The sequence below is a fragment of the Agelaius phoeniceus genome, chromosome 2 (assembly GCF_051311805.1).
Source record: "Agelaius phoeniceus isolate bAgePho1 chromosome 2, bAgePho1.hap1, whole genome shotgun sequence".
Lineage (NCBI taxonomy): Eukaryota > Metazoa > Chordata > Aves > Passeriformes > Icteridae > Agelaius > Agelaius phoeniceus.
Genome location: NC_135266.1, coordinates 16,551,437 through 16,575,971, shown reverse-complemented (window position 1 = coordinate 16,575,971; position 24,535 = coordinate 16,551,437). Strand labels below are relative to the sequence as shown.

At 46.3% G+C, this 24,535-nt stretch overlaps 1 protein-coding gene across 2 annotated transcripts in view; it reads left to right on the top strand.

The window, feature by feature from the left end:
• Nucleotides 1-21,918, top strand: part of RAI2 (retinoic acid induced 2) — a 43,519-nt gene extending 21,601 nt beyond the window's left edge. For both annotated transcript variants that reach the window (XM_054654810.2, XM_077172784.1), the window contains exon 2: nucleotides 19,715-21,918. In XM_054654810.2, coding sequence (XP_054510785.1) covers nucleotides 19,820-21,502 — 1,683 coding nt within the window. In that variant the 5' untranslated portion in view covers nucleotides 19,715-19,819 and the 3' untranslated portion in view covers nucleotides 21,503-21,918. The remainder of the gene's footprint in view (nucleotides 1-19,714) is intronic.
• Nucleotides 21,919-24,535: the final 2,617 nt, after the last annotated feature.

Sequence of the window (24,535 nt, the reverse complement as noted above, 5' to 3'; positions counted from 1 at the left end):
GGGGTGTGGGCTGTGTGAGCCCTGGGCTGTGTGAGCTGTGTGAGCCCTGGGCTGTGTGAGCCCTGGGCTGTGTGAGCTGTGTGAGCCCTGGGCTGTGTGGGCTGTGTGAGCCCTGGGCTGTGTGAGCCCTGGGCTGTGTGACTGTGGGCTGTGTGACTGTGGGCTGTGTGAGCCATGGCTGTGTGACTGTGGGCTGGGGAGAATGTGCTGCAGAGGCACCACTCTGGGCAGCCAGGAGAAATGTGTGGCACAAGGCATTCAAGGCAGGGATCAGCAGGGACACTAGGCTCCTCTTTGTGGAGGGACATCCTTGTCCCTCTCTGGCCACGTTGCTTCCTCACTTCTGCTTCTCTCCCCTTCACTGGTGCTGTCTCACATCCTTTGCTTCCTTGTCAGCCTCCTGTCCCACAGATATTGTCAACAATGGCATGTGGGCTCTGGCGCCTGAAATCTGCCCTAAGACACTGCTTTGTACTTCTGTAGCAAAATCGTGAGTGAAAGGCAAAGTTTAGTTTAAAATTATTTGCCATGCTCTATTCCAGCTGAAAAATATAAATAGAGTTAACATAAGTGTTAATAGATGCTGTGTGTCTTAGGACTTCGGTGATTTATGCATCAATTATGTCATTGTAAACTGAAGGTGAAGTTACACCTTCCAAAGTCTGGGATAACAAATGATTCAGCTGAACTTCTGCTGGGTCCAATCCAGGACATTTTTACTGGTACAACCAGTAAAAATGTCCTGGATTGGGCACCTTGCAACTGCATGGGTTGGTTTGGGATAAATCAGCAGTTCCTGTAGCATGTATTCCTGTGATCCAAGAAATGGAGAAATGTTCAAAATATAAGTTTGTGTGTATGTGCCCATGTGGACATAGAGACACATGCTGTTCCTGTAAAAGGTAAATATCAATTCTGATTATCTTAATATTGATGTAGCAATTTAGAAATAGCTTTCCAAGAGAAGGTGTCTGCAGTGTTACATTTACCAGCATAATGAAATCAGACAAGTTTTCAGTCCATGAATCACAGTACAGTATTTGCCATTACAATCTCTATGCTTGTATTGAGCCAGCAACACTATCCAAAGAATTTTATTAAATCAAAATGATGAAATTGAAAATCTGTATTGACTCTTCTTTGGGTCTTTCATGTTCTCTTGTGCTTTGACTTGGGAATATATTCAGTTTGTTTTTCAGACTCTATTCCCCTAGTTACTTTATTTCTCAGGATGAAGGCTGTCTGTAAAATCTTAGAGCAGTGTGTCATAAATCTCAGGATGCTGTTTGTGGTGTTTACTGGCTGCAGCATAACACACATTTTCTAATAGTCTTCATTATTGTGGCTATTTGAGAATTTGAAGCACAAAGTGGGTCCAAGCAGACCACAGGAATCTGTGGCTTCAAGGCAATGATAAGAATTTTCTTGATGGCTTAGTAAGAGACAACATAAATTTAAAGTTGATTTCTGGTCATCACAAGAAATGCTATTGCTTAGGAATGGCTTCAGTGGAGTATTCTTTCCTTCTAGAAGGCAAACTGTGGGGATATTTGTGTATGGGATTGACTGCAGGCAGAAAGTAAAATATTTTTAAAGAGCCTTAAACATTGTTCTCAATACATTTTTATTGCACACAAATGCAGCTCCTGCAATTTTAGCTGAGAGCAGTTTTGTAGTTCACACTGTGGAGATGCCCTGGGATTCCACTGCTTGCCAGAAACTTTGTTTGAGCATTCAATCCAAATCAGACCTTCACAGCTGGCTTGTGGAGAGCCCATGGAGGCCTGTAAAAGAGCATGGTCTGCCCAAGTACACCTGTTTACATGATCTGGCGTTCTGTGGTATGATCAAGACAAGCCTCTTCCCCAGCTTTCAGAATTAAGAAAATAGATCACTTCCTCCATTGTGTTCAGAAGGATTTTTCATCCAGCTTTGTCAACTGTTTTAGAAACACAGTAGACATCCCTCAAGGAGTCTTAAGTTCTGCAAGATAAGGGCACTGCACAGCAGCTCTTTATTTGTCCCTTCTTTCTGTATCTTCCCTAATAAATTCAGTTTTCCACCACCTCTACTTCTAATGTTCTCTGCAGCTTCATTCATCTTTTCCCTTGGGTCAGCAGCTCTAGGTTTTCTTCTTCCATTCACCTCTTCATCTTCCCTACATATTTTTGTCTGGGGGGCAGGAGAGAAGATGTTCACTTGGGTTTCTGTTTGGTTGATTTTTTTAATGCCCAGAATTCTGTATCGTGCCCTGCATCATCTTCACTTTTCATGTGCATCCCCAGAATTGCATTCCCCAAACTCTCTGCTGATGCCACATTTCCATGTGCTACCACTTCCTTGCATTGCAGCTAGTCCTAGGAATAAATCATCAAGGCCACTATGTCAGCAGAGTGGCCTTTCCTGGGAGGATGAGTGAGGTTTTACATGAGTGGTGGTGTTCTGCTGGAAGGTGTTTGGTGACTGCTATCAAGTGGTCCTTTGATCTGGAGACAACTCAGAGGTCCCCACAGTTCTGTGATACAGATGTCAGAGCTCTGCATCCTTCCTTCTCTTTTTGCTCCTTGCTTCAGGTTTTTGGGGCATGCTCTGGTCTCCACAGGACTGGTGTCTGACCTGCTTTCAAAGGTATCTGCATCTCTGGGGTTGATCCAATACAGCTCTCTGAAGCTGTTGCCCCAAAATTCCACCCAGCTGAATGTAGGGCTCCACAACCTCAGGGACCTGATGTTAGAGCCAAATGTGCTGTTCCATAAGGACCAGCAGCTGACTTTCAAGGCACTTGTGGAGAAAGTAGTTATGCCTACTTGCACAAACCCAGACAACATTTAATTACTTCTTACAGCCCTGTTTTTAAGGAAAAGAGTTCCAGTGATCTGAGATCATCTGGAGAATGGTGTGGCAACCTGATCAGTTAAACAGGCTGAAAAACACTTACATTCAGATGCTAGTGCTCACAGATCAGCACAATGATTGTCTCTGGGTTAATAATAGCTCTCTTTTTTCTTCATTTATCCCCCAATTTTACCCTCTAATGGAAATCATGCCTGTCACATGTTTAAAACAGATTTTCTTCACTGTGCGTATGGAGGAAGGTAGAGGAAGTGATAAATCTCTAAAAAACAATATGATAAAATAAATCCTCTCTTACTAGGGGGCTAGATATTGAGCTTTTTACTCCTCTGGAGTCTTGATCTGTAGATGGCCCTGCTGACTGTAGGATGACTTCTGCTGCAGCAGGACTTGAAGTGCCAGAAACTATCCTCTTGCAGTCACATGGGAACCCCAAAAACTGAAGCTGTAGATCACCATACCAGTGAATAACTGGTGTGTTGTCTGGCAACAAGGAATAGATTGAAGGAACTGAAAAAACCCAAAAAGCAATCCCCAAAAACCTGGTAAAAGTTGGCCCTGTTTGAAACAAAGTAAATAAAAACTTTGGGGTTTTGACACTTTATGTCTTTCCCTTTTTTGCCTTCAATAATCTGAAGAAAATCCATCACCCTTCCTACCTGCTTCTGACACAAGAAATATTTTATACTTAGTTATTTCCCTCTGTTAGCATCCGATCAATAAGAGGATCAAATTGCTGACTACATGCTCATTCCTTTCCTCACTGTGTTGGTGCTGTTGGATATGGGCAATTATTAACTGAGGATCAGAGTGATGCAGCTGCTGTAACCTGATGTTTGTGTCACACCAGTACCCTACTGATGGATGGGGTGGTTGTTTGGCTTTCTCTCATGGAGACCATGGGGCAGGCTGGGGCTGGTGCTGAACTTCTCATCCCACTCTGGTGCAGTGTCAGGATCCTCTGGCTGCAGTTCAGCAGCAGCAGTGACGGTTATCTCCCAGCCTGTCCTCCTCCCTTGACCAGAAGAAATGGAGAAGAGGGGGAAGGCTTTTGTTCCTGCAGGATGAACCACTCCAGCAGCAGCCACAGGATGCGGAGGGAGCGGATGCTTTCTGTTTGCAGTCCTCCCTGTTCTGTGGCAGATGGGCTTCAGCTAAAATAAACCAGTATTCTGTGAACCTTTGAAGTGCTCTTGTCTTCTGAGTCACTTCCCTGTCACTGACGGGCAGTGTGATGCTGAGGGATGTTGCCTTGCATCACACAGATGTGCTCAGCCATTCGGGCCACTCAGCCTCCCACTTCATTTCCTACGTGAGTGGCAGCTCTGCCTTTCCTGACCAACATCTTCCTTAGGGGATTTTCCGAGACAGTGGAAAGCTAGGACCATTGGAAATGCACAGAGCTTGGTGCCACTTCTGGGCTCTGAATGTCCCTCCCTGCTTTCTCTCTTTGCAGATTATTTGTCCTAGTAGAAGGATCTGGGAGCAAAGCCATCAAAACAGGTTTTCTTCTCTCCCATCTTGTGTGACATCCACTGCACAGATAGAAGTGTGGCCTCTCAGGGTGAGCTGGCATGCACACCAGCAGGGCTCCAAGTGAGCCAGACCACCAAAAATCAGGAATCACTTCATTATTCTTGATTTTACATCATACAATTGAAGAAAATCCTGATGTTGGAATGCTCTGGGTTTTCATCTCTCTACCTGAAATTGCCAGTTACATTAAATAATTTGTGATGAGTCCAGAAGTCCCCAAAAGCCTAAATGCCTTTTGAATGAAATTGCCTGTAGGTCTATTTTCTTCTTGAATCAGTCCAAAGACTTTAATTTGATAATGTTGAGATCTTTACCCTCCAAACAATATAATTCTTTCAGTTTTAATTAAAGAATTTTTTCCTTTGCACTAGACTGATTCTAAATGGGCTTCACTAAATCTTCTTATGCTGTAAGTAGCAGTGACCCAGATAAACACATTTAAAAATGCAACTACTGAAACTACAGTATGTTGCCTTTGTAAGACGCAGCAAGAGAAAGACTAAAATAGTTCTGTATTTACAAGGGTAACAAATAGCATTATATCTTTAGTAGCAGATTCATAGACCAGTTGAAATTTTTCATATTACTTGTACAAATCTGTATGAAATAAGTGTTGCTTAGTTTGGAGTCAGAAACTTAAAAGTCACAAAGAGGCAGCTTCAGTGGCTTTTTGATGTAAATCTGGGCTCTAGCTCCAGCCAAACCCCCCCAGTGCCCACCAGCCACACAAAGCCAAGGTCTGGGGAAGACAGCTGTACTTCACTGGCTGTATCAAGGATGTTGCTAAAGGGCTTTGTTTAATGTTATATGAGTAAGCCCTTTCTAGAGTCCTAAAAATTGCTTGATGAAATAAGGGGATGCTGCCCCTTGTTCCAGATGCACATTTTGTGTGTCAGTGTGTGACAGATGCTGTCCAGGATGCTCTGGAACCAACTTCATGCTGCTGTTGGAGTGTGCTCCAGCTACCTTGTTCAGATCTGATTGAATGTAAACACTGCTGCTCCAGGAGCAAAGGTGACCAGAACTTCTCTTGGTAACTACTGCCCAAGCCATGAACAGCATGGAGGGAGCTGATGGAGCTCAGGAGTGGTCAGACTCAGCTCTGTGTGGTGGCAAGCACCCTGTGGCTGTGGCTGCTGGACAGGGAGAGCCAGGTGCCGGCGGGGCAGCCTGTGGGGTGTCCTCACACCCCATAACTTGGTAAAATGCAGAACCTTTCCACCACTTTTGGTTTTGTGGGTTTTTTTAGACATTGGCCTCGGTTGTGTTTACACAAAGAAGAAATATACACTATCGGGAAAAAATGGATAATAAATAACCTTTAATTAGCGTTGAAGACACACAGAGACCTAATCCCTCAGTGTCTGTTTAGACAGCTAAACCCAAACATGTGCTGGAGGCTGGGTCCTGGAGAAACCTTCACCCAGAGCAGGGGCTGAATTGTCCTTAATCACTGTAAGGACTGGGCAGAGTTTACTGGGTGTTAATTGTACTGGGTGTTTTGGGGTCTTCAAAGATCCACACCTCTCCTTTAATTTATTTTTGGTAGCAGTATGCTCTCATGCTTACTCTGGTTAGCATTGAGCTGTAAAATTGCTATTGTCAGATAAAAAGTCAATGTATTTTATTGATTCTTCGTGCTTTTGCAGCATTCTGGGGGAGCCTTTCCACTGGACATGGAGGATGCCTGGGGGTGGCAAGATGTGTGTGCACTGAAATGCATTCACCATGGCAGCATTCCATGTGAAGTGATGGGTGGTGGCACTCACCTCACCAGTGAGGTCCATCCTAGGGCTGCCATCCCTGGAGATCACTGGAATTAACCTGCACAAAGTGTTTTCTGGGAAAGATTCCACCCTTCCAGTTGCATCAGCCAGCCATGGAGATGCAAGTTGGTTGTTGCAGCCTGGCCTGTCCTCTCCATGGGGAGAACTGTGGGTGCTGAGTTCAGGGCAGTTCTGGTGCCTTCTTGTTGTGGAGCACATCTTGACAGAGTTTATGGTTGCTATCTGTGCCTGGTGGCCACTCTCCCCAGGGCAGCCATGGCCAGCAGCTGTCTGCTTGGCTTCTTGAACCGTGACACCTTTTCAGGGAGGATTCAGCTGAGGTCATAAAGGGTTTGTGCTCACCAGGGGACAGCTGTCTCCTCTGGTTTGTGCTGCCCAGATGTTTACCCAGCTCGACCGACAGTTTGGCGCGGGAGCGCGTCCACTGCCAGGCAGTACAAACAGTGCTTTTTCTTGGTTGCCACCTTGGCTCTCAGGGCTTCTTCTTCAACCCCTGTAGTGGTGCAGCTTGTTCCTGCTGTGCATCTCATATTGCAGACGCCTCTGGTTTCCCTCGGCCAAGATCCTGGGCACAGGCAGGCCAGCAGCAGCCCCTGGGAGCCCAGTGGCCTGGCACACACTGCTTCAGTACTTCACAGACCCCCCATCCCTGCACGTGGGGTGCCCAGATGGAACAGCCCAGCTGGAGCCATGGAGTGTCTTGGGGTAGTGTGGGACAGAGCCACATTTTCCATGCAGAGGACCTGAAAGGTGCAGCAGCTCTTCTGGTCAGCAATGGCTTCACCCCTTGAGCATGGGACGAGTGCAGAGACCAGATGCTGACTGTGCCACTGAAAGGGATGAGGGAGAGCTTTTGAAGGTGGCATCTGCCCACCCCCTTTGCCAAAAGCAGGCTCTTCAATGAACATAGTTGTTTCCTTAACACCCCACCAAGAAAATACAGAATATTTTGTACGTCTTGGGTGCTCTTGTTGTTTCTATCTGCAAGGGTGTCATATTCATAGCCAAGCTTGCTACCAACGTAAGCATTTGCCTGAGGCAAGAGGAGAATGTGCCATTTCTCACAATTTACACAGGCTATAGGCAGTTTTTATTCCCTAAAGTTACTATATAATTTAAACTATTTCCTCCTTGTTTGCTAATCTCCCAGGCTCTGTTGTGCTTCTGTCAGGGACTTGGAGCTGCAGTAATTCAAGCCCTCAGTGCCCATCCCTGTTCCCCTGGCCATACCCAGTGCACCCACAGAGACAGGGGAGGGGGTCACTCACCCTGGGGATGGGTTGCTTAAGATCTGGTAGTTGGGTACAGGGAGGGTTGGACAGGCACAGGTGACATCCCAAGGCTGTCCCCATTTCCAGGAGTACGTTTGGTGCTGGCCCTATCCTAGTGGGAATAGGCATTGGCATTGGTGCCACCTCATTGTATACCCAGTCTGAGGAAGAAGGACCAGGTGCATCACCTGTGACATTGATCCAGTGTGGGGTGGGGTCAGTGGGAAGAGCTGGTGCCTCGGGGCAGAGAGGACTCAAAATGGTTAAGCCTTTGGGAGTAGCAATGCTGTGGCATTCCCCACTCCATACAGTGCAAGAAAACTCTTAGCTCTAGCTACATGAAAAATGTATCAGGAAAATGTATCACTGCCTGAAACAGAATATACAGAAAACATGAGAGACAAAAGTGCCCTCAGGCGCCCTTGCTCAGAGCTGCTTCTCAAAAGGGCTTCTGTGGGGCTGACCTTCCCCCAGCCTGCTCTTACACTGCAGCTGTATTTGCATTAGTGCAGGAGAAAGGGGAAGCAGCCTCAGGCCGTGTCCTCCCGTTATTACAAGGATAAGGTACGACATGGTACAGCCATGGAGGTTTTTATTTGTGTGTTATTTGTTTGACTTTCCTAAAGGGAGAGCCTGTGAGTGGTATGTTCTTCCCTAATAGAGCATCACCTTACATTTTCATGGCAGTCTGCTCTGTCTGCTGAGGTGGCCTGAAGAATCAAGAAGATTGACAGCAAAAAAAATTACTTCAGAACTGCACCAGCCTGCTGGCAGGTCTGTTTGGAGTTTTTTCACTGTTAGTTTTATTCTTCTTTATTTTTTATTTCATTTGCTTTGTTGTTGGTGGTAAAAGAATGAAGCTACACAGACAACTTTCTTCCTCCATTGTCTACAGTTCATGTATACCAAAATTCAGTTCTTTGAAGATTGACTGTGTGAGGAATTAATGCCAGGCTGCAGCTCTGTGTGCCCTTACATGCTGGTGTGCAGGACCTCTTACATCCAGAGCTTCATTGCCATAGAGTAACATCACCTCACCAGGAGAGCTGAGCCACAGTCATGCTGTGGACTGCATTGCTAGACTGCTTCCTGAGGCTGAGCTGAGCAGCCAAATCTGAAATCTCCCAGTCAGATTTATTGGAGTGAGCTGGTGACGTTCCCCAGAGGACGTAGGATCTATGGTGATGGATGACGCCGATCCATTAACGTAGTAGTCTCATCTGGGAAAGATGTAATTGTCGTTATGCATCCTGCAGTTTCCCTAAGTTTTTCTGAACACATAATAGCACACATTGCAGTGGAAATTACTGGTGAAAAATGCTGCAGTAAATATGTCAGAGGCTCTATATGCTACAGCAGTGTGCTTCTCTTCTGGAACCATGCAGCCATCATTAGGGGAGGGGTAGGGGAGACGATAATAACAAAATTTGGTATAGTGCACTCATCATGATGTATGTTCCCTCCAAAGGTTTGATGAAAAAATATGGGCAAGACTGACCTTGTTTCCTTTTGCAATAAGCATCTGCAAAGTATGTTCATGTTGACTGGTTCACAGAATCAGGAAAATGCTATTTACTGCCATAGCAGTGCTGTTTTTACAGCACTGGTTGCCCTGCCTGCATTTCCTGAAATACAGCCCTTTTCCTCTGAGTAGTCTGAGTCTGGACCCCTGATGACAAAGAGCATTATTACTTTTTTTTGTGTCTTGGCATAGTTTGGAATAGTCTCACCTCCATGCATTGAGAGCAGTGTGTCAGTCAGAGCTCGGATACCAAAGCACCTGGAGAAGACTATGTTGAACTGGCTACATCATCTTCCTTCATAGAGCATCAAATTAGTACAATTCAGACAACATTAGGCTGACTAGAAGTGCTCTGGCAGCAGAGAAACATGACGAAGAGAGAGGAGAAGGCACACTGGAGGAATGCACCCACAAGGAGTGGCCAGCAGCTCTTCTGAAAGGGAAGGCAGCCTGTGCCACCTTAGTGAGGGTGTGCGTGGATGTGTGTCCACTCATCCTCTTGAGTGATTGCAGTGGTAACTGGAATCCAAGCTGAGGTCTGTGCTTTGTGCCAATCATGTGCCAAAATGACTGCTGCCCATGGGACCTCACAGTCAAGTGGATGAAGGAAAAAGGCACGACACAAGTGCTTGCTTGTATGCGTGTGCATGTGGGACATTTGTAGGCACTACAGGTAATGCAATTTATTGCAATCTGTAATTGCAGAGAGACCTCAACAAATTAGAGAGATGGGCAATCACCACATGAAGTTTAACAGGAGCAGATGCCAGGTTCTGCACCTGGAACAGGGCAACCCTGGCTGTGTGCATAGACTGGGGAATGAGAGGCTGGAGAGCAGTGCCATGGAAAGGGCCCTGGGGGGTCCTGGTTGATGCCAAGTAGAACATGAGCCAGCAGTGCCCTGGCAGCCAGGAGGGTCAGCTGTGCCTTGGGGGGCATCAGGCACAGCATGGCCAGCTGGGCAAGGGAGGGGATTATCGGGGTGTGTTCAAGAAGCATCTGGACAACGCTCTCAGGCACATGGTGTAGCTTTTAGGGTGTGCTGTGCAGGGCCAGGAGCTGGACTCTGTGATCCTAATGGGTCCTCTTGAGCTCAGTATATTTTATGATTCTTTGATAACCTGGACTGGTTGACTGAGCAGTGGTAGTCTCAGTGGCACTGAGATGCAACATTACATATTTTCAGTATTTTCTGTTATTTGCATACTACTTGTGGTCAGATCCATCTGTCAGAGGCATATTTCCCAGTTCAGTCTAGAGTCTTCTAGGAGGGCAAAACTGGTCATTGTTGAGAGGTTTTGAGGTTTTCTTGTTACATCCATCAGCACCATCATGCTGCATCTCATGCTGATGTTATTTCAAATTCAGTCAGAATTCATCTGACATCTTGTGCATCTTGGCATGGTGGAGAGAAGAGGTCAATTCTCTTCCCCTCAAAGTCAAACAAGGAAACACCTGGTACAAATGCTGTGAGGAAAGCATGTGTAAAATTATGTGAGATTCAAAGAAAAAATGCTGCATTTTTTTTAATCACATCACAGGAGTCTTATATTTTTCTGTCTCTTATGAACAAAATTCTTGCAGTGGTTAAAAGTTTTGCAAGGATGAAAATAGGGGGCCTTCTTTTCCTGAAAGTTTTTTCCATCCATACATTACGAGATAGGGTGGTGCATGAGTGCTTGAAATCTGCTGTGGGCATACCTTCTGCTGAGGATTAGTGCCATTGTGTAGCTGATGAAATGTTGAGCTTGGCTTATAAAAGTGATGGGGAGGGAGACAAGGAGAGTCAGTATAATAACGCTGAAACTATGAGCATAAACTTGATTTTGAAGTGGCAAGCTGATGGAGCAATTGGTTACTCATGCTAGTGGGGAAGGACAAAGCATTAAATAACCATATTTTGCACAGAGGGAGGGAAGATTCCTCTATCCTTTGGCTCCCCAGGCACCTTTGTATCTGCCTGTGCTCCCAAGTGAGACCCTGTCCCACAAGAGAAGATAAACTGATGAGTCTGTTGTTTATTGCCAGCTCTTCATCTCTACATCTTCTCATTTGGGACTATATCAGTGTCATAAGAGCCACCAGATCTATGGGCAGCAGAAAGTGTTTATCCCTGTCAGCCCATGGGGGCAGGCTGGGTGGCACACATGTGTGTGAGGAATCACCTGCATGTCCTTACTGTGTTCTTAGGCAAGAGCATTCATATGTCACCAGAAAGGATCTGTGAGCTGGAAGGTTCTGTTTTTCACTTGGTTTTGCTTTTCTTCTCATTATTTATTTTTTTAAGCCAGGCTATATAAGGACGATGAGAGGCTGTGTGAAAATGTGGCTTTCAGTTGATTTAAGATGAGTTACAGAAGTGTTGGAATTTGCTATTCTAACCCCATGGCTTTATAATAAAGCTGAGGTTAACCCTATTCCGGCCCTGTCTGCACCAAGAAAAAGTGTTTTTTAACTGGAGCTGGCATGCTGTCAGGAGTGAATGGGAAAGGGTTTGCAGTGAGTCTAAAGGGCTGGGTGTCTCAGGGCAGGTGTGCTACTAGTGCACCTCACATCATTTACAGGGTTTGAGCTGGTGAGGCTTGTTTACTACTCAGGGGGGTAGTCTGGTGAGCTTCACTTTTGTAGCTAGTTGGGAGACAGAAAAAGGGGTCAAAACCATGTTTGAATAACAGGGAAAAGTCAGATGCTTTGCCTGCAAAAGTGGCATAGCAATTTAAGAACTGATTTTCAACTTTACCTCACTAAGCTGTTGGCTGAGACCTGTTAACACATCCATGGCAGAGTCCCTGTCCCTCTTACCAGGAGTAAAACAGTCACATCAGCTAGAAGAGATGAGCAGTGGATGGCAGCCTTTGCCACACTGGTGCTCATCCAATGCTGGAGAAGATCAAGTGGATGTGGTAAAAATATCTGTGTCTGGGATCAGTGGAGAGAGTCAGGGAGCCAAGTGGCTCAGAGCAGTGAACAAACCTCCACTGGGGAACCAGTGAGGCTTTGAAGTCATTTCACTGATATCAAACTTGGAAATCCTTTGTAAGAACTGAGATGCTTTATGGGCTGTTTAATAAAGCACTTGACTGGGAAAGGAACAAATATTTTATTAGGCTGACACTGAGTGCTTTTTGTTTCAGGTTTTGGGGGAAGCAGGGCTGGCAATTATGTTTAATTGGTATCCTTTTCCTCTTGTTATCATTGGTGTATTGATTGCTGGGAAAACAAAATGCGTGGGTTTTAAAATTTACTGTAAAGTAAGGGCTCTCTTGTTTGTTTTGTTTAGCTCTGTGTACTCAAACCAGCTCATTTTTCTTTCCTTTGCTGGCGAATATAATGTTTTGATTGAAAATGATACTAAATAATCAGTTAAAGGGGATATTTAATGACAAGAAAAATTCTTCAAAATATTTTTCCCATAGGAAAATCAAGCACTTGACTTTTTTAAGCCTAAAAATGCAATTCTTCCTATGATCCTACTACAAAAGGAAATAAATGGGTACACAGCAGGCATGAAAGCCATGGAGGTTCAGGTATAGTAAATCTCAGGAACTCTGATGCAAGACAGATCCCTAGAGTAAGTTCAGTTTTTCCCTCATATAGTTTTAATTTAGACATTCTTAGACTTGCAATCCACTGTCAGTTTTCCTTCCCTGTGGGAAGCTGACCTACTGTATGAGAAGAAAGCCTGGTAGATGAGAGTAGAGCAGTTGATACTGAGGAAGGCCTTTGTCACTGTGTCCCATAAGATCCTCACAGACACACAGCTGATGCAGGGGCTGGATGAGCAGGCAGTGGACTGGAAACTTGCAGAAACAGCAGCACAAAGTCCAGTTGGGCTGGGTGATGAGGGCTGTACTCCAGAGGTCAGTGCTGGGTCCCACCCTGCTCAGCCTCCTCATTAATGGTCTCGATGATGGGCACAGTGTACCTGCAGAAGTTTGCAGATTACACAAAACTGGCAGGAGTGGCTGATACATCAGAGGTTGTGCTGCCATCCAGAGGGACATCAAGTGGGAGAATTGGGCTCACAGGAGCCTCTTGAAGTTTGCCAAAGAGAACTGCAAAGCTCTGCACCTTGGGAAAAGCATCAGTACACGCCAGGGGCCACCCACCTGGAAAGCAGCTCAGCAAGAAAGGTCCTGGGTGTCCTGGTGGACACCAAGTTAACCACAAGCCACAAAAATGATGGGCTAGAGCATCTCTGCTGGAGGAAGTTTGTTTTTTGGGAAGGTTCTGGTGAGAAGACAGTCCCCCAGGGCTGTGCAGGCAGCACCTTCCCATGGGAGGTGCTCAGGGCTGGGTACTGACACATCTGTCCCAACACAGTGCTGCAGCTGCTGATGTCCCCATCCCAAGGGACTGCCTCATGCTTTGAAGGAGACATCTGCACACAGCCAGCTGTGTAGGGGGAAAGCTCATTTAAACAGGTACTTGCTTCTACAGTCACAAAAACAGCAACTTGTCTTCCCAATTTGAACAGAAATTGGGAGCACAAAAGCTGCACGGAGTCAGAAGTCCCAGCTGGGTTGAAGGGATATCACTTAATGTGACTCAGCAGTAATTATGGCTGGCAAATTTATATTTGTCCTCCACATGTCAGACTTAATACAGCAGACTTCCATGCACTGTCTCCACCTCAGAGTATGTGTTCAGCTCACTGGAAGCTAAGCAAGTTGATGCTGTGCAGGTGTTTGTGTGAAATACCAAGGATAAAAAATAAACTATGACTGTAAAGGTTTTATTTTCAGAAACCTGGTGAAAGGTTCCTCCAAGCATGATGGTTCAGAGACCCCAGGAACAGGCCTATACTGCAGATATGAGAAATATCAAAGATTTGGGATTCTCAAGATCAATCTGAAATAATTTCAAGGTAGCCCTGTTTTTATAGTCCTGACTTACATGTAATAGTGTCTGTGGTGTAAGCAGTGGTCCTTTTGGAAGCAGAGGCCATCAGTTAAGTGTTACAACCAGTTAGTGAAATAGTTTGTGAATGGAGTAAAAGAAAAAAGGAAAAGGCATCCAGGAGTACAGCAGCAAGTGCCATTTCCCTTATGCTTAGGGTATGTCACAGTTTCCAGTGCTAATGCAGGGTGTTTTGTAAGGCTTTTAAATTGGGTATAAAAATTCAGTACAGGTTGAAATTTGTGAGGAAAATGTTCTATTCCTTCCACAGCATTTATTGTCTGTCTTGTATATATTGCCCTTGGGAGTGAAGGCACTGGTTTCAGGCCCATGATAGGATTTTTTTTTTTCAATTGCTCTGATTTGTTTTTAAACGAGAAAAAAGTGAGTTCACTTCTCCCTGGAATGGATTGCTAACTACAAATTGTTGACAACAGCGATATAGTTAGCAAATCTATGACTCTAAGGTGCTCTTTGCAGGCAATTAGCCTGTGCAATAGGCAGACAGCCATGGTATTTATTCAACTGAACTATTTAAAAGACCAAAGTACCATCAGCTAGTCAGGCTGCTGCATTTGAGAATGATCATGCTGTGTGCTGAAGCAGTGTATACATATTGTCCATGTCCCATCTATAACATGCCATTTTGCACTGCTGTAATGATTTAGTTTCTCTCTTGTTTCCCTAGAGCTTAACAGCTTGGATGGGAGCCTTGACACAAACAGCTTTGCTTCTTGAAAGGATCCACAAATGCAGCAGTGGAAAGTAAACCTGTTGCATGGTTTGCTTTGGCGCATTATTTCTCTAGCATCTTTTGAAGTTGTCTGATGAGGTGCTTATTTTAACTGCTCCTTGGCAGCATTCAGCTTATCCTCCAGGGTGTAGCTTCCACAGAGAAAGAAGTACCATGAGGCAGTACTGGTCACAGTGCATGGTGAGCAGGAGATGTGCAGAGGGATGGGCAGCAAAGGCTGTAACTTCCATTACCAGGACTACACCAGGCATTGATACCCTGGTGTAGTCCTCCCATCTCTCTCTGGCTGGTGCCAGAGTGAATCCTGCCCATCTTTCCAATGCCTTTCTCTCCTTGCCCTCAATTGATTTTGAATGGTAGCTCCTAAATCCTAACAGGGAATTAGTTGGGTGCTTGAGTTTAGGGTAGTGAGACGGAGGAGAGCAGAGCTAAACTGGGATGTTCCCTTGGTGCCCCTAAGAGGAGACAGAGAAGTGCATGCCCGGTGATTCCCTTTTTGTGATGACCAAGCAGTGGTCATTGAGCTCCTTTTTCAGAGGCAGTGGGACTGTGTTTGGGGTCCAGCTGTGAGCTGGCAAGAGGATGAAGGCCAGCTCTCCTTAAGAAATACCCTGTGGGTCTCCTCTGCTCTGCCTGCAGAGGAGACCTTGGAGGCATTCACCATCTGCAAGCAGAAGGGGGACGGGCCCCACTGCCCTCATGGTGCCTCTGCACCCAACTGACCTGTGTGGTGTATCAAAAACAGCACCACAAATGGTGCAGCACAGGGGGGAAGGCAAGCTCACTACTAGCTGTGAGTTGATTACTCCTTTGCCCTTTGATGGTTGAGGATTACACTACTAAAAGCATACACAGGGTAGCCAGGATTCTCAGTCCCAGGTGCCTGAATGAATAGGTGAATCAGAGGGAAATGTGAGAGGCAAACACTGCTGAAATCATTTATGAGTTTCACACGTGGGAGAGCCCACCTGGGTGTTATTTGTGTAGTAATAGTTCCATGTATTTGGTATATGAAAGCTCACTTTATTAAAATACATTTTTTTCTATTTTAGCAACAAAACCCCAGTAATGATATGGTAAAGCCTTTGTGTATGGCTGAAACTATAGAGACCAAAGAAGCATGGAAGATGATTTGTAGTTGGTTGGATCAGTGACATCAAGCAGCGAGTTTTGGGAAAACACTGAAGTCCATATTCAACCATAATTTTGTCCCCAAGCAGCTCTATTAAGTCAAGATTTTTAATTTTCTGTTTGTTACTGTGTTTGTACTCAAGGGAAGCCCTATTTTTCCAGGAGATACTGAGCTAGGCATCCCACAAAGGGAGCATCTAATCCTTTCCCATGGTGTGCACAGTATAATTTGAGTTCTGTGTAGGCACGAGGTACAAGCCATGGTACAGGCATAGTGCAGGGAGAGCTGTGCTGCAGCCCCACAGGAAGGCACACAGCAGCCCTGAGAAAAGTCTTGCACAGCCATCAGCAGGAGATAAAAAAAATAAGCTGGAGTTATCACTACCCTTCCAAAGCATTTGTGTATAGCTGAGATACCATTTCCTGTACAGTCACACACATCATTGCATAGTGCCATGAACTTGGCTCTTATCAGCACCCTGATGGGAAAGCTTGGGTTATTTACAGTAGGGCTTGTTCCAGTGTTCCAAGCTTCTTCTCAGTTAAAACAAACAGCAAATTAAATATAAAATAGATAAGTAGGGAAAGTGAAATTGATTGTCCAGGACTGAGGTATGATAGGCAGAGGAAAGGCATTAAGGCACTTCCTCTAGATTACATTACCTTCTTTTATGTATATTAGATACATGAAACTTATTTTAAAAACTGGATAACTGAATAATTTACGTGTAGTGAAGCAGCAATTTTAAAAGACCCAAAAAGTCCCCCAAACCCCAGCATATGCTTCAGGTCGAATTTTTATTACACAAGTATAGTATAGCTATCACTGTTAGTACCAATACTGAAAATTTGCTTCTGTTTCAGTCACTTCCATGAGTATTTGGGGTTTTGTGTGGTGTACGCTGTGTACAAAGTATATAAAAAAGGGAGTCCAAACACCTTTGGACAACTTCAGACTGTCTCTTGATCTCAGATCTTCAAAGTTTCCTCATTTGAGGCTTGGAGACTTGGATCCTTTTCTCTCTGCCTGCTTACTGACCTTGATAAAAGATTTTTAGTCTAACACGTGTTTAGCAGCCCTGGGATTCCCTCCCAAATGAAACTAAAAATAGCTTTAGAGGGAGCAGGATCAAGTTGTGCTGGACTCCACTGTACCTGGTAGCCAGATATTGCCGAATTCCAGGCTGTGGGCAGAATCAGGAAATATTTTTAAGTATGTATATATATTTTTATATATGTTAATTTTTTTTCTGTAGTTATGACATGCTCTAGAAGCAGGTGTACTGGAAGTACAGAAAAAAAAGGTACACTTCTACATAGGAAAAGTGAAGGGGGAAAAAAACCCACCCCAAACCCATAAACCTGGGTCAAGGGCTGCACCTCACCTTTCTTGTGTCCTTCCCCTCACAGAGAGGGGCCCTCCCAGAGGTAGTGACCTGGCTCCCAAAAATGTATATTTACAGATCCCAGGCACATATAGGATTCCGTGTGGAAAACAATATTTGACTGTGCTTTGAAAAAAACCAGCCAAGCTTACAGGCTTTTCTCCATGGTTTCTGAGGGTGATAGATGAGCTCTTCTTCCCCTCATCTCAGTATCTCCTCTGCCTCCAGCCCTGTCGCCTTTTAAAGCAGCACTGGGGGAATTTTATTATGTTTTATACTTTCATCTTCAGTGGTGATCTGTCTCTTTCTCCATGGGTCCCTACAGCATGCTAATCCCTCAAGTCTCTTACACAGCATAATTTTCATCTTAATTTTTCTCTTTCTCAGTGTTTAATGGTTTTGCCAGGGAAACAGGGGGTCATTTCCTGTCCCTACCAGATCATTAATTCTCTATGAAAACACCACAATCTCACACTTCTCAAGCAAACAGAAACATTGGGAAGAGGCAATGTCATGTGCAGAACACTCAGCTGTGCTGCAGCAGCTGGAGGAGCAAAGATGCTGGTGTGCACTGCAGACACCAAAATGGTCATTTGAAAAACAGGGAGGGAGAGATTATGTAAGAGCAGAGAAAATGGCTTTTTTAATTCCGTAACAGAAGTGACGATGTCTGTTTTTTTCGGTTTAATCTGCTGAGCTGTCTCCTCAATCTTTATTTTTATAAACAATTACTTTTTTTTTTTTTTTCCCAAAACAACACTGGCCAATGGTTTTCTTACTGATACTTGTCACTTTCTGAATAAGAAATTTGATTTTTGCTCCTGTTTTCAGTGCTTGGGTATCTCTGCCTTCCTGTAATCTGTCTTAGCCAAAGCTGGAAAAAAGGAAACGAACAAACAAAAAAACCCCCAGCCCTATATTTGTGAATATTTTCTGCAGAACATTTCATGAGATGGGAAAAATCCAGATTTTTTCTCCTTAAGCCAGCAGCAGGAGAGGAAAATAAATGACTCATGTGTTTACTTTTAAAAATCTTTTTTAAGAACTCAGATGTGCTTGATAAATTATTAGCATTTCACCCAACCAGCCTGTGCTATCAACTCCTGGCATTTCTGTAGGTAGTCCTGTGCTTGCTGTAGTATCTCACTGCCAAATTCAAGGACTCACAGGTCTCAGGAGAGATTTAGTAGATATCCCACTTCCTTGCCTTGGACATTTAAAGCCTCTGTTTGTGGGTTTTTGGTTTTTTCCCCTTTTCCTTGACCTCTTTGCAGGTTTGTTGGTCTTACAAAACATCTGTGCCCGCAAGCAATTTCTGTAAGCACCAGAACCAGGGAGTTCTTTACATGCTCTTAGGCACATCCCCAGGCTAGGACCCTTCACCCAGACAATTTCAGTTTCAGATGGGGCTGCCCTCCCTGGCATCTCCTGGCATCCCAGGTGTGTCTGCAGGACACGGGGAAGTGCCTTGCTCCCATAGGCTTGGGTACCGGGCAGTGGTGATGGCACATCATTTGCTCATAGGGAGCAGGATTCAGCTGTGTGCTGGTGAAAAATGTACATTTGGGGTGTGCTGGTGCTTCCCCATGGTAACAGAGTTGAAACTGGACAAGTTTCCATGGTGATTATTACTACGGCAGGATTCTCTTCACACTTCAGGAGAGGCACGGGCAGCACCAGGCGAGGCAGCCAGGCATCAGCCAAAGTCTGCTGGCAGCAGCTCACAGGGCAGAAATTCTTTATCCTTCTCAATAATTGGATGCATAGTGCCATTAATTTGCTGATTTTTTGGAATTTTTTTCCCCAAGGCAGGGAAATTTTGATCTTTAGGCTGCATATTACACCACGATCATGAACAGAAACCATTCCTGCCCTTTTTAAATTGCCATTTGCTTGGTTGATAGAAAGAGTTGGGCTGTCAAAATGGATTTTAAGTTGTTTTCATTTTTTTTCCCCCCCAAGTCTTTAATGAATCAGGTGTCTGGTTCACATTACTGTCTCTGTCTAGCTCTGTGGCAGGGTAAGCACTGGAATTTTGGTTGGTTTTGCTTTGCCATTTCATGGCTGTGCTCCTTTCTGATCCTGCACACAGCATTTTCAGGAGGAAAAAGGGACAAGTATTGAAGGGGAATGAAGTACCCCCTTCACGAATAGTTGAATATTTCTTGGCTGCAATATTTTTAGAAATGTTTGTTTTGGGGTTTGAGTTAAAACAACGTGCTGTCACTCAACTCTGATATGCATTGTCATTATGTGAAGCTGTGTTTAAAAATGTGGAATGGGCATCCTGAATCCTTGTTTCAGGCTGTACTGAGAGGGTTTTTTGGCTGCAGGCAGTCCTTAAGGCCATGTTTATGGCTAAATATAAGTTCCTGAAAATGTTTCGCACAACACTCAGGGCTGTATGTATATCCTGCATCTCTGTATGTATAGTACACTGTATTATGGAGCCGTTGGCTCGAAGTGTGGAAACGTTTAACGGCTTTTCTTTGGTGACGGGGTCTTTAAAGGCAATTGCAAATATTATTTTAGGAAAGAGATTTATGTGGTGCCTAAAATATGCTTCTGGCTTGCAGGCCAAATTATGTCGGTGCTGATGCTCCTGGCAGCGTGGAGCCGCCGCGGGTCTCAGTGACAGCGATGTAGAGGTGGTGCTGGCGGAGCCCAGGAAGCCCTGCGACATGGAGGAGCTGTACAAGGATGCCCCCAACCTGCCTATGGATGTCACCAACTCACCCTCGGCGATGGCCAACAATAAGCTGGAAAATGGGGTGGCTCAGCTGATCACAGCAGAGGCTTGGAATATCAATTCGGCCGACCTGATGAAGAAAGCCCTTTCCCCGCTGGTGACAGTCCCTGCGCCCTCCATCCTGACGCCACCGGCCGAGTCGCAGAGCGGGGTGGCCCTGAAGGTGGCGGCCACCGTGCTGCAGCCCATCTGCCTGGGGGACAGCCCCGTGGTCCTGCCCATCCACCTGCAGGTCGCCGGCAGCGCAGCCCCACAGATGCCAGCCACCAACGCTGCCACCCCCTACGTGATGACAACGCAGGGCCCGGTCCCGCTGCCCGTCCTCCTGGAGCAGCACGTCTTCCAGCACCTGAACTCGCCCCTGGTGCTGCCGCCGGGCGCTGCCTGCCCCGCCAGCCCCCTGCACGCCGGCCTCTTCTCCGGCACCGCCACCCCCGTTGGGCAGCCCCAGCTCCTGGACCCCAAGCCCTCCGGCCAGGCGCAGGAGCCCGTCCTGCCCCCGGTCTTTCAGACCCCAGGATTCGCCGCCGTCCTTCAGGACTTGTTTCCCTCACAGGGTGCCCTGGGCTCAGCCCCCTGTCAGCCGCCCCCCGACTACGCCACCCTCCCACCGCAGGCCTTCAGCTCGCCCCTGTCCCCGCTGGTGCCCCCCGCTACGCTGCTGGTGCCCTACCCCGTCATCGTGCCCCTGCCCGTCCCTATCCCTATCCCCATCCCTGTCCCCATCCCTGTGCCCCACGGCGCCGAGGCCAAGGCGGCCCCTGACCCACCCAAGCCTCCACTCTTCACCCCCCACTCCTGCAAGGGCACCCAGACACCCCTGGAGAAGGAGGAGACGAAGCCCTTCGAGCTCCTCCACCCACGGGAGTTTCCCCAGCTGAGCCGTCACACTGTCATCAAGATGGGCGGTGAGAACGAGGCCTTGGACCTCTCCATGAAAGGGCCGCCCGCGCTTCGGGCCAGCGAGGCGGTGCCGCCGCCGCCGCCGCCACCGCCCCCGCCGCCCGAGGACGGGGCGCTGGACCTGTCCCTCGCCTCCTGTCGCAAGCCGGGGGCGCCGCACGGGGAGGCGGCCGGCTCCGGCCCCGCCACCACCGCCGAGGTCGGTGCCCACCCCGCCCCGGACAAGCTCCCCGGGCCAGCCGCCCCCTTCGGCCCCTGCAAGCCCCCGGAGGCGGCGGGCAAGGCGGAGGGCAGGGCCGCGGGCGGCGGCGCGGCCGAGCTGCTGCGGCAGCCGCAGAAGTGGCTGGTGGAACAGGCGGGCAGGGCGGGCTGCGAGCCCAAGGCCGGCAACAACATCGAGATCGTCAGCACCTCGCAGACAGCCAAAGTCATCGTCTCCGTCAAGGATGCCGTGCCCACCATCTTCTGCGGCAAGATCAAGGGCCTGTCGGGGGTCTCCACCAAAAACTTTTCCTTCAAAAGGGACCTGCCCCAGGACTCGGTGCTGCAGTGCTACGATGTGAAGAGCCCGCCCGAGCCCCGGGACAGCGCCGAGGCCCTCAGGAAACCCGTAAAAAACAGGAGCGTAAAGCTAAAGAAAATGAACTCGCCGGAGATACATATTCTTCCAATCAAGAAGCAACGGCTGGCTGCCTTTTTTCCAAGAAAGTAAATTATGGGTTTTTAGAATTTTAAGATTATTATGAGAAGAAGAAGAAAAAGTAATAAAAAAAAGATGCACTCGGTTTTAAACTCATTTAAAACTTTAAACTATCTTTGTAAGTTATTTTTGGGGGAAGAGGGAGAGGATTGGATGTAGAGGCCCTATAAGCTGGGTTGGTTTGGTTTTTTTCTTTTGTTTTTGTTTTTGTTTTTTTTTTTTTTTTGTTACCAAATTTTGACTTTTCATGGGAAACTGAATAAAAAGCAACCTATTTTTCAAGCAGATTGCACATTTTGCAGCTTTAATGGAGTAATGGATGAGTCAGAGGGGTAAGAGCTATTTTCACTGCCATAAAGTGCTTTGATGATGTAACTCTTCATAACAGTCGGAATGGAAATTTCAAAATAAATGTTTGTACGTGCTAATTAGTTGCGGCATTCTTTTCTCATTTCCGAATCGCTTTCAGGCTACAAAGAAGGTCGTGCAAAATGTCTGTAAGCTGCAAAGCGCTGCAAGACTTGTGATGAGCCTAAAATGTCAAAAAAAATATCAGGCTAAGAAAAATTATCTTGTCCTGCAGCAGTGTCGAAGAGCATGTCACAAGAGCTGCTAATGATGCACCCAGTGAGCTACCAGAGGAGTCAGAGTGAGTGCTACAGCCTAGTGCAGGTTCACTGTGAGACACCCATCGCAAACCATCCTAAGTAATATTATCAGTCATTTAAAATAGAAAAGCCTAAAAGTCAAGGGAATTTGGTTGCCAGGGGGCAGGAGGGGAAAAAAGAATCACATAATTTTTCCCAGTCTGACTCCAGTTATATGGAAAAGTTGTTTATTGTTAGTTTTTTACGCTTCTTCGATGGCTGAAATCAATGCACATAAAAGAGCAAGAGCTGTGTAACTTTTATCACTCAGCAGTGTACAAAGCCGCCCACGTCAATGCAGAAATGTGAATATACAATTAAAATAAAGTTCTGCTAGGTTACAGTTTTGCACTTGTCTGTGGAAATGAGCTGGGCTGGAGGTGAATTACTGTCTGTCAGCTTTGGAGTTCATATTCATACAGCTCACTGGCAAAAACAGATCCTGACCAAAGGACAAATGTGAGAGCAGGAGGACAGTTTTTTGGGGGCGCTGCATTTTTTGTGGCTATACCTGTAGAAAACTTTTGTTACAATTTCAAATTACATGTTCCTGGCAGGGCACCAGGACTATCTAAGTAAAAAAAGCCATTGTAAAGCCATCAGCTGGATGCTGTCACACACTAACTGTGCCTGCCTTTGCCTGGCTCCACCAGCCTATTTCTAAGACTCCTCTTGGACAGCTTTGGGAAGGTTTTTGCAGTTGTTCACACAATGAGAAGTTGCTCAAAGGAGCAGCTTCAGTGTCCCAACCCATAGGCACCAGTGTCATGCCAAAATCTTCTGCAAGTTTTGATAGCATTCAGTATTTGGAAAATGAATCTGCACTATGAGGTTAGGAAGGGCATTATGTTTCTTTCTTATGTTTCCTTGGTTGAAGGATCACTTGCTTATTACAGAAATGGAAGACTTTCACATAGGCATAGCATCAGTTCTGTCAAACTCTTGCTTTTTAAGTATTTTAAAGCCTTTTATTTTTCCCTGAGGTGGCAGAACTGACAATGTTCAGAAGAGCGTAAAGTGTTGATGGATTCATTAATGTTTAGTCATCTGACTGTATTTTTTTAAAATATCTTTTTTTTTTCTAATTGAAAATACTCAGCTACTTCGTTTTTCTCCTTCCAAGAAACTGCTAATGAAATATGTCATTTTATTGCAGTGCAGAGGCTGAGGATTTCAATGTCCCTTGGGATGGCCATCCCAGTTGTCACTGTCCGCTTCTGTTTCAGCCTGCCCATTCTTGAGTGTCAAAAAATCTTCTGATAATGTGAATTTTCCCCAGGGCTATACCACAGTAAAATAAGGCGGTCCCTGAATTGGCTGCTGTCATTTTTATTTTGCAGTTGACAGAAGCAAGTTCAAAAGAAATTTATTTTCTTACAAGAAGCGTTTCACACTGGTGGTGGCATCTACTGCACCAACTGCCCCAATCCTTGCTGTCCTTGTGTGAGTCATTCCCCACAGCATCCTCAGCAGGCAGAGAGGGCATCCATCCACTGCTGCCCCTCCTGCTGGCCACAGGATAGCTGGGACAGGCAGAGCTTGTTGGTGGCACTGGCTGCAGGTGCTCAGCTTTTCCCTCCTCTCCTTCAGAGGCATTTACTGGGAGCATCAGTGCTGAGGGTACCTCCCAGCCCACTCTGCACACAGAGAGGTCTGGTTTAACTGAATTTGACCACAGGCTCCAGAAACCCTGACAACAAATTAGGCTAAATCAGCTTTATGACATTATAAACCCATACAAGCACTGTTGAAACACCCAATGCCTGGGGACAACAAATTGAGTTTAAAGCCAACTGGTGCTGGTTGTAACAGTAGACCAGACCAGCAGCCATGTGGCTGCATCTTGCCCCTTGGAGGAGTAACTGCAACCTTTTCCTTCTGAAGCAGGGCTGAGTAAAACCAGAGCAGGCTCCAATTATCCCAACATCCCTCTCTGCCACCCCAGGAGAGCCTCCCTGACTTACAGGGCCAGGATGAGCAGGCTCCCTGGCACTGCTGGTTGCCACCAACACGCCCAGAGCCTGTGACACAGGCTGGAGCCACTCCTCTAGAAATGGATAAGCAGAGCAGAAGGGGCTCACCCACTCCACTGCCTGGTTTTTCCATTGCTCAAACTGCAGGGGGAATATTCTCAATGGCATCTTCCCAGGAAGGCTTAGGACAGCTGGCACCCCCTTACCCTGCTGCCATTTCAGGCAACCCCAGGCTTCAAGGCTGGTGCCATGGGAAGAGGAGCCCCACGCTGGCACCTCTTCTGCTGCTGAATTCTGTTGGGCAGATGATGCTAAGTAGGGACCACTTGCCTCCCACCACCCTCGTGTGTGAAGCACAAGTCCTACATCCCATCAGCACGGGGGAGAAGTGGCCATAGAATAAAGTACTTAATTACACCAAGATT